General features: G+C 41.5%; 1 protein-coding gene across 7 annotated transcripts in view; it reads right to left on the bottom strand.

Moving 5' to 3' along the window:
• TANC1 (tetratricopeptide repeat, ankyrin repeat and coiled-coil containing 1) overlaps positions 1-12,162 on the bottom strand; it is a 270,909-nt gene that overhangs the window by 167,778 nt on the left and 90,969 nt on the right. For 4 of the 7 annotated variants that reach the window (XM_053596904.1, XM_053596906.1, XM_053596905.1 and 1 more), the window contains exon 1: positions 433-488. Coding sequence is in view for 3 of the 7 variants with exons in the window: in XM_053596909.1 (XP_053452884.1) it covers positions 433-493 (61 nt within the window). In the remaining 4 variants the exon portion in view is untranslated. Of the gene's footprint in view, positions 1-432; positions 513-12,162 lie in introns of those variants that run through there. The other 3 variants (XM_053596909.1, XM_053596908.1, XM_053596910.1) reach the window with 1 other exon arrangement.

The raw sequence follows: 12,162 nt of genomic DNA, 5'->3' as shown, positions 1-12,162 counted from the left end.
ACTTGGATGGAACTGGAGACCTTTATCCTAAGTGAAGTCTCTCTGGAATGAACAAACACACACCAGATGTTTTCACCAATAAGTGGGAGCTAAACAATGGGCATACATAGGCACAAAGAGCTGTAAAGTACACTGGAAACCAAGAAGGAGGGAGGATAGGAAGGGGAAAAGGGATAAAACTGACCATCTACCGAGGGCAGCCTAATGAGACTCCGTCTCTACTATCCTGGTGACAGGCACATTAAAACTCCTGACTTCAGCATTATACAATGAGTTCGTTTATACTCTCTTAATATCTTGACATTAAAAATAAAGAAACACGTATTTCGTTTTCTCGCAGCCACCAGTCTGCTGTTTGCCACCCTCTCTGCCCTAGTCCCAAAGCGGGGACCACCCCACTTTGAGCGAGTCAGCTCTTCCTCCTACACATACCTGGTTCCTTCTTGCTTCCCTTTCCTGCCTCTCGGCTCTTCTTCAGCACAGCCTTTAACATTTTCAACACTGTTTTGTTTCTAAAGAGAAAAGGAGGGGAGAGAAGAGTAATTAAAGGCTGAAAGTTGGAATATAACTTGCACTTTGACACCAAAGTACAAATAGTATATAGAGGTAAATTAAATTGTACATTAATTTTCTATGAATAAACTATGATGGGAAACTAAATGCTAAGAACATGAGGAATGTTTTATAACTTTCAATGAAGTATTCAGAAGTTCAGTGTCTTCTTATGAAAGATAAAAAAACACACACACAATAGTGCATTCTCAACATTCCACATCTAATTAAGGTTATGGGGCTAAACCTGGGTACAGTGCGGAAAGAGATTTTGGCACAAAAATACAGTCTCCTCATCTCATTTCATTTCATCAAAAGAAGAAAACATGAAGACACAGAATCAAAAAGATAATAGTTGAGAAGGAAGCTCCGTGGTTAAAGGCAGTTTTACAGGTGCTACTAATTATACTACTCCAAGGAAAACATTTTGGAAGGTTATGAAATGAAACATACCTTATAAGCATTTGCAAAATACAGTGGGAACACATTTTAACCCTGATCAAGGTTGCCGATTAAGCAGCACCTACTACAGGGGTTTTTTACTATATATAGTTATGACCTTGGGATATTGGGAAGTAGAAGGTGAGTAGAACAGGCCCTATGGCATTACGGCTGAATCCTTTAAATAATGAACCGCATTTTTAAGCAGGATTGTTCTGAGCTTATGAAAACACCACAATGGCCAGGCCTAAGATGAAACATGAAACCATCTCCACAGCAAGAGACAGACAAAAGGAGCATTGTTTCATCCTAAAGCCAGCCTCCTTTAGCTTCCTCTCCCCCCAGTGTCCCCCAGCAACTCAGATGAGATGGCTGGACAAGAAACAGTAACACATCTTAGGAGGTTATGTTACCCACCACACCTTTGCTAATGCACTAAGAGAAAAGCAGAAGGCAAAGAGGTCGCTCCTGAACAGATGAGAAAGGAGAGGGATGAAGGAGGAGGGAGAATGGAAGAAGAGAAAGGAGGACTGGGACAGGGGAGAGAGAGAAACAGAGGATGGGGGCAGGAGGCAGAAATTCGCATGTAGAACAAAGTCAGCACGCTGCATGCTTCATACAGCCTCAGTAACACCCCACACCACCTCTCAATCCCTGGAGTGGACAGAGGTGCTGTGGGGTCCGCTGAAATGTGCTGCAGAACCTCACAGTGGAGGACATGGGGCATCCTTTCTTATCATTGGGTCCAGGCCTGTATTTATTTTTCCAAGCCCTTTGTTTCACTGATGAAGAAACAGAGAGACCCAAGGAAGCTGACTTGGCCATGGGTCACACAGCTAATTACCAGCAGGGCCAGAATCCAAATATGCAGCCTCCCAGCAAGGGTCTGCCTTTCACCACTTCAGCAGGCTGGCCTCTCCTCTCCGATTAGAGAAAGCTCTGGCCAATAGCAATCAAATAAACAAAACAGAGAGATAGTAAGAGAAGGATATCTTAGGCACAATTTGGAAAAAGCCGTACTGAAGACTACACATGCATGAGATAAAAGAAAAATACCAACAGAGCCATGCTGTCAAAGCTTATCCAAGGTTCCTTACACACGTTGGTGAACTCTTCCAGAGCCTTGTATCTATTAGGATCACTGACCAGCTAAGGCTCCACCATGTCCGTGAAGCTGCCCCTGATTAATCACCCAGGTCATCACCACTTTACAGCAGACCTACCCTGCCACTCAGCCAGAGTACACATCACACAGCACGAGGACCAGGTGACACTGACTTTGGCCTCTCATCCCACACACCTTGTTGGCCTACTTTGGGAAGCTCAGCTATTATCAGGATAGTTACATCTCCTACATCAGTGATCTTAAGTGAAAGATGCTATCAAATATCTGCAGTGTTTTTCCTTCCAGTTCCCATTTTCCTCTAAAAATAGAAACTCAAGGGAAAGAGCTTAAATTGTATATTCTAAAAGCTATTCAAACTGTGACCTGCAGAAACTTTAACTGATCATACCTGAGTACAAAAATAAAAAAAAACCAACCTCACCAAACACAAACAGGAAAAGAAAAAAGGAAGACTTTGGGAGTAAGTTAAATTCTGAGAAGAATAGATCAGATTGGAGCTATGCAAAGTCACGTGGAAGTCCATGGCACAAAACCCATAATGGGACCTTGATATTCAACAACAGACCTAAAGACTCTGCCCGTCTAAAGGAAGATGGTGGGAAATAGCAGCTATGTTAACAGAGTGAAAGGGCCAACAAAGGGTGGTATGTTCCAGAGAGGACTACTTGGCACACCTAACAGTAACCATGTATGTAAAAACACACTCCCCCACATCCACTTCTGGAAATGGATACATCAGGCTATAGGAATTAGGTATTAAACATTTGCATGGGTTCAGAGGCTGTAGTTCAGCAGTTACAGGGCCGGCCACATGCACAGGGGCTGATGGGTTTCAACACGGCCCAGGCCTACTAAACAACAATGATAAGTACAACAAAAAAATAGCTGGGCGTTATGGTGGGCCCAGCTACTTGGGAGGCTGAGGCAAGAGAATTGCTTGAGCCCAAGAGTTAGAGGTTGCTGTGAGCTGTGATGCCACTGCACTCTACTGAGGGCAACATAGTGAGACTCTGTCTCAAAAAACAAAACAAAACAAAACAAAAAACATTTGCATGATGCAACTACTTCCCTTTGTTCTGACTCTATTCTCACAGAGAAGCAGCACAGAATTTGGCTTCTTTCCAAGCCTGCCAAGAGTGGAAAGAAAGGGTGCCGGTCCAGTCAACACAATCGTTTGACCTACTGACAGATATGATTCCAAGAGTAAATTAATAAACTCCTGCTCTAGTTTTAAACAAAAGCTCTTGTGAGCTTTATTAAAGTCAATCACTTTGCCAGGTGAGTCATCAATTTAAGGAATGGAGAAACATGAGCTTCTGACCCCTTTGAGGACCAAAAGGAAGACAGAAGTAAATCCCTGAAGGCGAACACCACCAAGGCCCACCCGTGTAGCAGCCAGCAGGTTCTCCTTCCCTACACCACCAAACACTTCCCCTCCAACGGCAACTTCAACTATTGCTATTTCTCCCCAAAGGGTGAACACTGACCTGTCATGCATGTGAACCAAATAGAAATGATGTAAACCAGCCTTCCAGACATAGTAATTCAGACCCAATTGATTAAATGGCAAGCCCAGCACACTAAAAGAAACTAGAGGAGCTATCAAGTTGCTACCAGAGAACCAGATGTATAAGAAATAATGTCCTGGGTGGCGCCTGTGGCTCAAGGAGTAGGGCGCTGGTCCCATATGCCGGAGGTGGCGGGTTCAAACCCAGCCCCGGCCAAAAAAAATATAAAAAAAGAAATAATGTCCTTTTAAAAATGTAAATATTACAAATCAAAGGCACAGGTATAGCTCAAATACTATCCAAAAAGAATCCTTCAAGTTCTGCGTCATAAAACCTTAGTCTCTGTGACAGCAAGTAGAACAAATATGTGGCTGGATTCAAATACTTAAGAATTTATATTTAAAATATTTTGAAAAATTAGAGAATGTCAGCTGTCATTTCTTCAAATGAAATATTCTTGAATAGAGTACAAGGGAGAAAATGTACTTATCTTTTCTTCACTCATGGCAAGATCCATGGCTAATACCCATATAACAAAAGAGAGAGTAACAGGAGAAAATCATAATGAGTTTCTGTAACCAAAGTTTTACATGACATAAGAGCCTTCAGAAACGGAGACCCATAGCCCTGGACCTTAATGCTTAGGTTCAATGAAGAGTGGAAGTTGTGCAGAAGTATAACTGGACAAAATGGGGGTAGGACCCAATGGTAATAAGTGGGGTGAGGGGAACTTAGCAGGCCTGTGTGTTAGGGCAGGCTCCACTTGGAATGGGAGGGTCTTAATAACCTACTTTTAGATGAGATAGATCAGACAATTCCTTTATGACCATGCTTCAGGGGACAAAGGCAGGAGGAGGGTAGAGTGGTCTTCTTGCTTCCAGAGTTTTCTCAATTGCCACTGTGCCATATTTTTGGGTATCATGTTGTGAGCCCCAACAAGAGGAAAACTAGCCTCTGGGTTACAAGAGAAGTTACATCAACAATCAAAAGCTTACTTTCACTTCTGGCATTTCTCCTTCTTGGGGGACAGGCATAACCTCTCCACATTCTGTGTTAGATTTCTGCACAGTGTGTGATGCTGGCATATAAAACAAAAAGCATCCCAGACCAAACAGCGAGATGATTTCAAAACAAGACAAAATCTATTTTACTTTGCAGTCACAATGGCAAAATCATAGAAAGCACTAGCATTAAATTTAACACAGGACACAAAATCATAGATAGGAGTGAGTCCTAGTTCTATGCCACTGTGGGATGACTTATTAATGATAATTTATAGTTTCAAATAGCTAGAGAAGGATATTGAATTTTTGAGATGATAGATATCTTAATTACGTTGATCTGATCATTATACATTACACATATCCAAACATCATTATGTACCCCAAGAATATGTACAATTATTTGTCAATTTAAAAAATTAAATTGAAAAAATATACATCAAATAAACAAATTAATCTTTCAGGGAGAGGGGTATCCTCCTGGAGGACCATACTGCCTGTTTATACAACTTCAAATCAAAATTGGGAGGGGGCGGAGACAAGATGGCTGACTGAAGCCAGCTTTCCACAGAGGCCCCCGTCCAGAAGGAGAGTTAAAGGACAGAAATTTAGCAAGTAACCTGGTAGATTAGAGCTGCACCAAGAGAGAAGGTTGAAGAACACACATCAACCCCACTGAGGTGAGCTGCGACCCCGTGGACACAAACAAAAGGTACAAAATCCATCACCAAGCAGACGGGAGTCCCCTCCCCCATAAGAACAGCTCGGAGTGCTCCACAAACAAACGAGCAGAGTTCAAAGGTCCTCCCACTACACTCCACGGAAGAGACCCTCTAAAAACTTGACCTACCTCCCCTACTAGGGTGCCACGGTGTTCACCTGCCAGGCATAAAACTGTATAAAAATGTATATATTCTCTACCTGCAATTCTGAGCTCCCAGCACTCCCCTCCATTCTCACTCTGAGCTCTGGAGGCCTGTCCCCCAGGAGTCCAGATCCTTGGGTGATTTCTTGAGGGGTGTGGACAGGGCCTAGACTGCAGCTGGTCAGTGCTGATTCTGAAGCACAGGAGTGAGGAGAGGATGGTCGGCTGAGAGGGAAACACACCGGAGCAGCAGTGCCCCGAGATGCAGAGCAGAAGCTGTTTTTGGCAACATTAAAGCTCACTCCCGGATATTCCAAAGCCATATCTCCTGTCTCCATGGGCAACCAGAGGAGGCTAGGCATCATCTCAGGTGGCAACCAACGTGGAACAGATCTGTGACAAAAACGCAGGCCCCGTGAGTAAAGGGTTTCCCTGAGGCGGTACGGGCCTGGGTGGAGTGCAGAGCTGGGAAGTTCCCAGGGCGGGGCTGACCCTGAGGACCCCTTTACTGAGCCTAAGACACACCCCGCTCTCAGGGGATGGTCAGCCTATACACAAAGGAAGGCAGGAGGCTAGAACTGACAGCTAACCGAATACAAACCTGCAGGAGCAAAGACAGGGCCTAAGGTGCAGGCTCTGGGAACTCAAAACAGCTTCTCTTCTGCAGGGGAATTTAGCAAGGACAGAAACAAATTCCCGCAAAGTTGTTCTGTTCTGTTCTGTCAGTAACATCAATCAGGGGCGGGGCTGGAACTGAGTGAACACACCCCCAACCTCCATCAGGCACCCAAGGTTGTCAGGCCTCACCTCCCCCTGCTGGATAGAGGCAGAGCGCAGCAGCCTGGCTGAGCAGATAATAGATTTCCTTGTGATTCAGGCAGGCGCAAACCCCTGGAGTATCAGTTCACTAGAGGCAACTGGGTTACAGCCCTCTGGGGCTATCAGTGAACGGGTGTGACAGAGCTGCAAGGTGGGGAAGGAGGCATCAACCTTCCCAGACTGATCTATTTGCTGGATGGATCCTCCTGACATCATGGAGCACCGGAGCAAGTCATATCTGAGTTGTCACCAGAACCCTGCAATGCATTTGTCAGAGACCTTTTAAACTCTCCCACCTGAGACAGGTGCTGACTGAGACAATTGATTTGGACCTTTTGAACGGAGCCAATCACCCGAGGACTTCACTGTACGGGTCCTCAACAAAGCTCTAGGGTGCAAAATCAAACGGTGCAAAATAATCATGGGGTAGAATCAGCGGAAAAACTCTGGCAATATGAATAACCAGAATAGATCAACCCTCCCACCCCCAAGGAAAGATATGACAGATGTAACTGAAGATCCCATTCATAAACAGCTGGCCAAGATGTCAGAAATTGAATTCAGAATTTGGATTGCAAACAAGATTAATAGGATGGAGGAAAACTTGGAATTAGAAATTCGAGGAGCAATTCAAAAGTTGGAATTAGAAATCTGAGGAGAAATTCAAAAGTTGTTTCAAGAATTTAATGAATTTAAAGACAAAGCCACCAAAGATTTTGATGCACTGAAGTAAGAATTTGCAGCCCTCAAAGATCTGAAAAATACAGTAGAATCCCTTAGTAACAGAGTGGAGCAAGCAGAAGACAGGATTTCTGACATTGAAGACAAAGCCTTTGTATGCTCCCAAACTCTCAAAGAAGAAGAGAAATGGAGAGCAAAAATGGATCATTCTCTCAGACAGTTCTGGGATAATTTGAAAAAGGCTAACATCCGCCTCATTGGAATCCCTGAAAGTGATGAAGTGGCCTCGCGAGGCACAGATGGCCTTCTCCATGAAATTATGAAAGAGAATTTTCCAGACATGCCAAGAGATTCTGAAATTCAGACAGCAGTTTTAGAACCCCAGCATGACTCAATCCAAATAAGACATCAGCCAGGCATATCATAACTAACTTCACTAAAGTTAATATGAAGGAGAAAATTCTGAAAGCAGCCAGACACAAGAAATCCATTACCTACAAAGGGAAGAATATTAGAATGACTGCAGATCTCTCTGCTGAAACTTTTCAAGCCAGAAGAGGGTGGTCATCAACTTTTAATCTCCTAAAGCAAAATAACTTTCAACCCCGGATCCTGTACCCAGCTAAACTGAGTTTCGTTTATGATGGAGAAATTAAATACTTTAATGACATTCATATGTTGAAGAAATTTGCCATAACCAAAACAGCTCTTCAGAATATTCTCAGACCTATCCTCCATAATGACCAGCCCAATCCTCCACCACAAAAGTAAACTCACTCAGAAACTTCGGATCAAACTCCAATTTCCAACACTGGCGAAAGGATTAAAAATGTCCACTGGACTTTCGAAAAATGCAATACCCAAAATTTTACCAGACTTCTCAATATTCTCCATTAATGTGAACAGATTAAACTGTCCTCTAAAGAGGCACAGATTAGCTGACTGGATACAAAAGCTCGGGCTAGATATTTACTGCATACAAGAGTCACATCTTACCTTAAAAGATAAATATAGACTCAAGGTGAAAGGATGGTTGTCCATATTTCAGGCAAATGGTAATCAGAAAAAAGTAGGTGTTGCAATTCTATTTGCAGACACAATAGGCTTTAAACCAACAAAGGTAAGGAAGGATAAGAATAGTCACTTCGTATTTGTTAAGGGTAATACTCAATATAATGAGATTTCAATTATTAATATTTATGCACTCAACCAGAATGCAACTCAATTTATAAGAGAAACTCTACCAGACATGAGCAACTTGATTTCCTCTACCTCCAAAATAGTTGGAGATTTCAACACTCCTTTGGCAGTGTGGAATAGATCCTCCAATAAGAAGCTGAGTAGGGCAGCACCTGTGGCTCAGTGAGTAGGGCGCCGGCCCCAAATGCCGAGGGTGGTGGGTTCAAACCCAGCCCCGGCCAAACTGCAACAACAAAAAAATAGCCGGGCGTTGTAGCGGGCGCCTGTAGTCCCAGCTGCTCGGGAGGCTGAGGCAAGAGAATCACATAAGCCCAAGAGCTGGAGGTTGCTGTGAGCCATGTGACGCCACAGCACTTTACCGAGGGCAGTAAAGTGAGACTCTGTCTCTACAAAAAAAGAAGCTGAGCAAAGAAATTTTGGATTTATACCTAACCATCCAACATTTGGATTTAGCAAACATCAACAGAACATTTCATCCCAACAAAACTGAATATTCATACTTCTCATCAGCCCACGGAACATACTCCAAAAATCGATCACATCTTAGGTCACAAGTCTAACGTCAGTAAATTTAAAGGAATAGAAATTATTCCTTGCATCTTCTCGGACCACCATGGAATAAAAGTTGAACTCAGATTCAACAGAAATCTGAATACTCATACAAAAACATTGAAGTTAAATAATCTTATGATGAATGATAGCTGAGTCAGAGATGAGATTAAGAAAGAAATTGACAAATTTCTGGAACAAAACAATGAAGACACGAACTATCAGAACCTCTGAGATACCACAAAGACAGTCCTAACAGGGAAATTTATAGCATTGCAAGCCTTCCTCAAGAGAACGGAAAAAGAGGAAGTTAATAACTTAATGGAACATCTCAAACAAGTGGAAAAGGAAGAACATTCCGACCCCAAACCCAGTAGAAGAGAAGAAGAAAAGAAATAACCAAAATTAGAGCAGAATTAAATGAAATTGAAAACAAAAGAATTATACAACAGATCAATAAATCAAAAAGTTGGTTTTTTTAAAAGGTCAATAAAATAAACCTTCAGCTAACCTTACCAGGAAAAACAGAGTAAAATCTCTAATTTCATCAAATAGAAATGACAAAGATGAAATAACAACAGACTCCTCAGAAATTCAAAAAATCCTTAATGAATATTACAAGAAAATTTATTCTCAGAAATACGAAAATCTGAAGGAAATTGACCAATACTTGGAAGCATGTCACCTTACAAGACTTAGCCAGAATCAAGTGGAAATGTTGAAAAGACCAATATCAAGTTCTGAAATAGCATCAACCATACAAAACCTCCCTCAAAACAAAAGCCTGGGACCACATGGCTTCATGTCAGAATTCTGCCAAACCTTTAAAGAGGAACCAGTACCTATTATTACTCAACCTGTTCCAAAATGTAGAAAAAGAAAGAAGACTACCCAACATGTTCTATGAAGCAAATATCACCCTGATTCCCAAACCAGGAAAAGACCTAACAAGAAAAGAAAATTATAGACCAATATCACTAATGAATATAGATGCAAAAATATTCCACAAGATCCTAACAAACAGAATCCAGCAACACATCAGACAAATTATACATCATGACCAAGTTGGTTTTATCCCAGGGTCTCAAGGCTGGTTTGATATACATAAATCTATAAGTATAATTCAGCACATAAACAAATTAAAAAGCAAAGACCATATGATTCTCTCAATTGATGCAGAAAAAGCTTTTGATAATATCCAGCATCCCTTCATGATCAGAACACTTAAGAAAATTGGTATAGAAGGGACATTTCTTAAACTGATAGAGGCCATCTACAGCAAACCCACAGCCAATATCATATTGAATAGAGTTAAATTGAAATCACTTCCACTCAGATCAGGAACCAGACAAGGCTGCCCATTGTCTCCACTGCTCTTTAACATTGTAATGGAAGTTTTAGCCCTCTCAATTAGGGAAGAAAAGGCGATCAAGGGTATCCATATAGGGTCAGAAGAAATCAAACTTTTGCTCTTTGCAGATGATATGACTGTATAACTGGAAAACACCAGGGATTCTACTACAAAACTCATAGATGTGATCAAGGAATACAGCAGCGTCTCAGGTTACAAAATCAACACTCATTAATCGGTAGCCTTTATATATACCAACAACGGTCAAGCTGAAAAAATAGTCAAAGACTCTATTCCTTTCACAGTAGTGCCAAAGAAGATGAAATACTTGAGAGTTTACCTAACAAAGGATGTGAAAGATCTCTATAAAGAGAACTATGAAACTCTAGGAAAAGAAATAGCCGAAGATGTTAACAAATGGAAAAACATACCATTTATAGCACTTATAGCATTGCAAGCTATTCTGGGAAGAATCAACATTGTTAAATTGTCCATACTACCCAAAACAATATACATTTGTAATGCAATCCCTATTAAACCTCCACTGTCATACTTTAAAGATCTCAAAAAAAATAATTCATTTTATATGGAAACAGAAAAAAACTTGAAAAGCCAAGACATTACTCAGAAATAAAAACAAAGCAGAAGGAATTACCCTACCACATCTCAGACGATACTATAAATTGATAGTGATCAAAACAGCATGGTATTGGCACAAAAACAAAGAAGTAGATGTCTGGAACAGAATAGAGAACCAAGAGATGAACCCAGCCACTTACCATTCTTTGAAATTTGACAAACCAATTAAAAACATTCAGTGGAGAAATATTCCCTATTTGACAAATGGTGCTGGGTAAACTGGCTGGCAACCTGTAGAAGAGTGAAACTGGACCCACACCTTTCACCATTAACTAAGATAGACTCTCACTGGATAAAAGATTTAAACTTAAGACATGAAACTATAAAAATACTTGAAGAAAGTGCAGGGAGAACTCTTGAAGGAATTGGCCTGGGTGAATATTTTATGAGGAGGACTCCCCAGGCAATTGAAGCAGTGTCAAAAATACACTACTGGGACCTGATCAAACTAAAAAGCTTCTGCACAGCCAAGAACATAGTAAGTAAAGCAAGCAGACAGCCCTCAGAATGGGAGAAAATATTTGCAGGTTATTCCTCTGATAAAGGTCTAATAACCAGAATCCACAGAGAACTCAAAAAGTATTAGCAAGAAAAGAACATGTGATCCCATCTCAGGGTGGGAAAGAGACTTGAAGAGAAACTTCTCTAAAGAAGATAGACGCACAATCTACAAACACATGAAAAAAAGCTCATCATCCTTAATCATCAGAGAAATGCAAATCAAAACTACTTTGAGATACCACCTAACCCCAGTAAGAGTAGCCCACATAACAAAATCCCAAAACCAGAGATGTTGGCGTGGATGTGGAGAAAAGGGAACACTTCTACACTGCTGGTGGGAATGCAAATTAATACATTCCTTTTGGAAAGATGTTTGGAGAACACTTAGAGATCTAAAAATAGATCTGCCATTCAATCCTATAATTCCTCTACTAGTTATATACCCAGAAGACCAAAAATCACATTATAACAAAGATATTTGTACCAGAATGTTTATTGCAGCCCAATTCATAATTGCTAAGTCATGGAAAAAGCCCAAGTGCCCATGAATCCACAAATGGATTAATAAATTGCGCCTGTGCCTCAGTGAGTAAGGCGCCGGCCCCATATACCGAGGGTGGCGGGTTCAAACCCAGCCCCGGCTGAACTGCAACCAAAAAATAGCCAGGCATTGTGGCAGGCGCCTGTAATCCCAGCTGTTTGGGAGGCTGAGGCAGGAGAATCGCAGAAGCCCAAGAGCTAGAGGTTGCTGTGAGTCCTGTGACATCATGAGATGTCATGTGACTCTACAGAAGGCGGTAAAGTGAGACTCTGTCTCTACAAAAAAATAAATAAATAAATTGTGGTATATATACACCATGGAATATTATGCAGCTTTAAAGAAAGATGGAGACTTTACCTCTTTCGTGTTTACATAAATGGAGCTGGAA

Source organism: Nycticebus coucang, chromosome 7 (genome assembly GCF_027406575.1).
Source record: "Nycticebus coucang isolate mNycCou1 chromosome 7, mNycCou1.pri, whole genome shotgun sequence".
Taxonomy (NCBI): Eukaryota; Metazoa; Chordata; class Mammalia; order Primates; family Lorisidae; genus Nycticebus; species Nycticebus coucang.
This window is presented reverse-complemented; position numbering and strand designations above follow the sequence as displayed.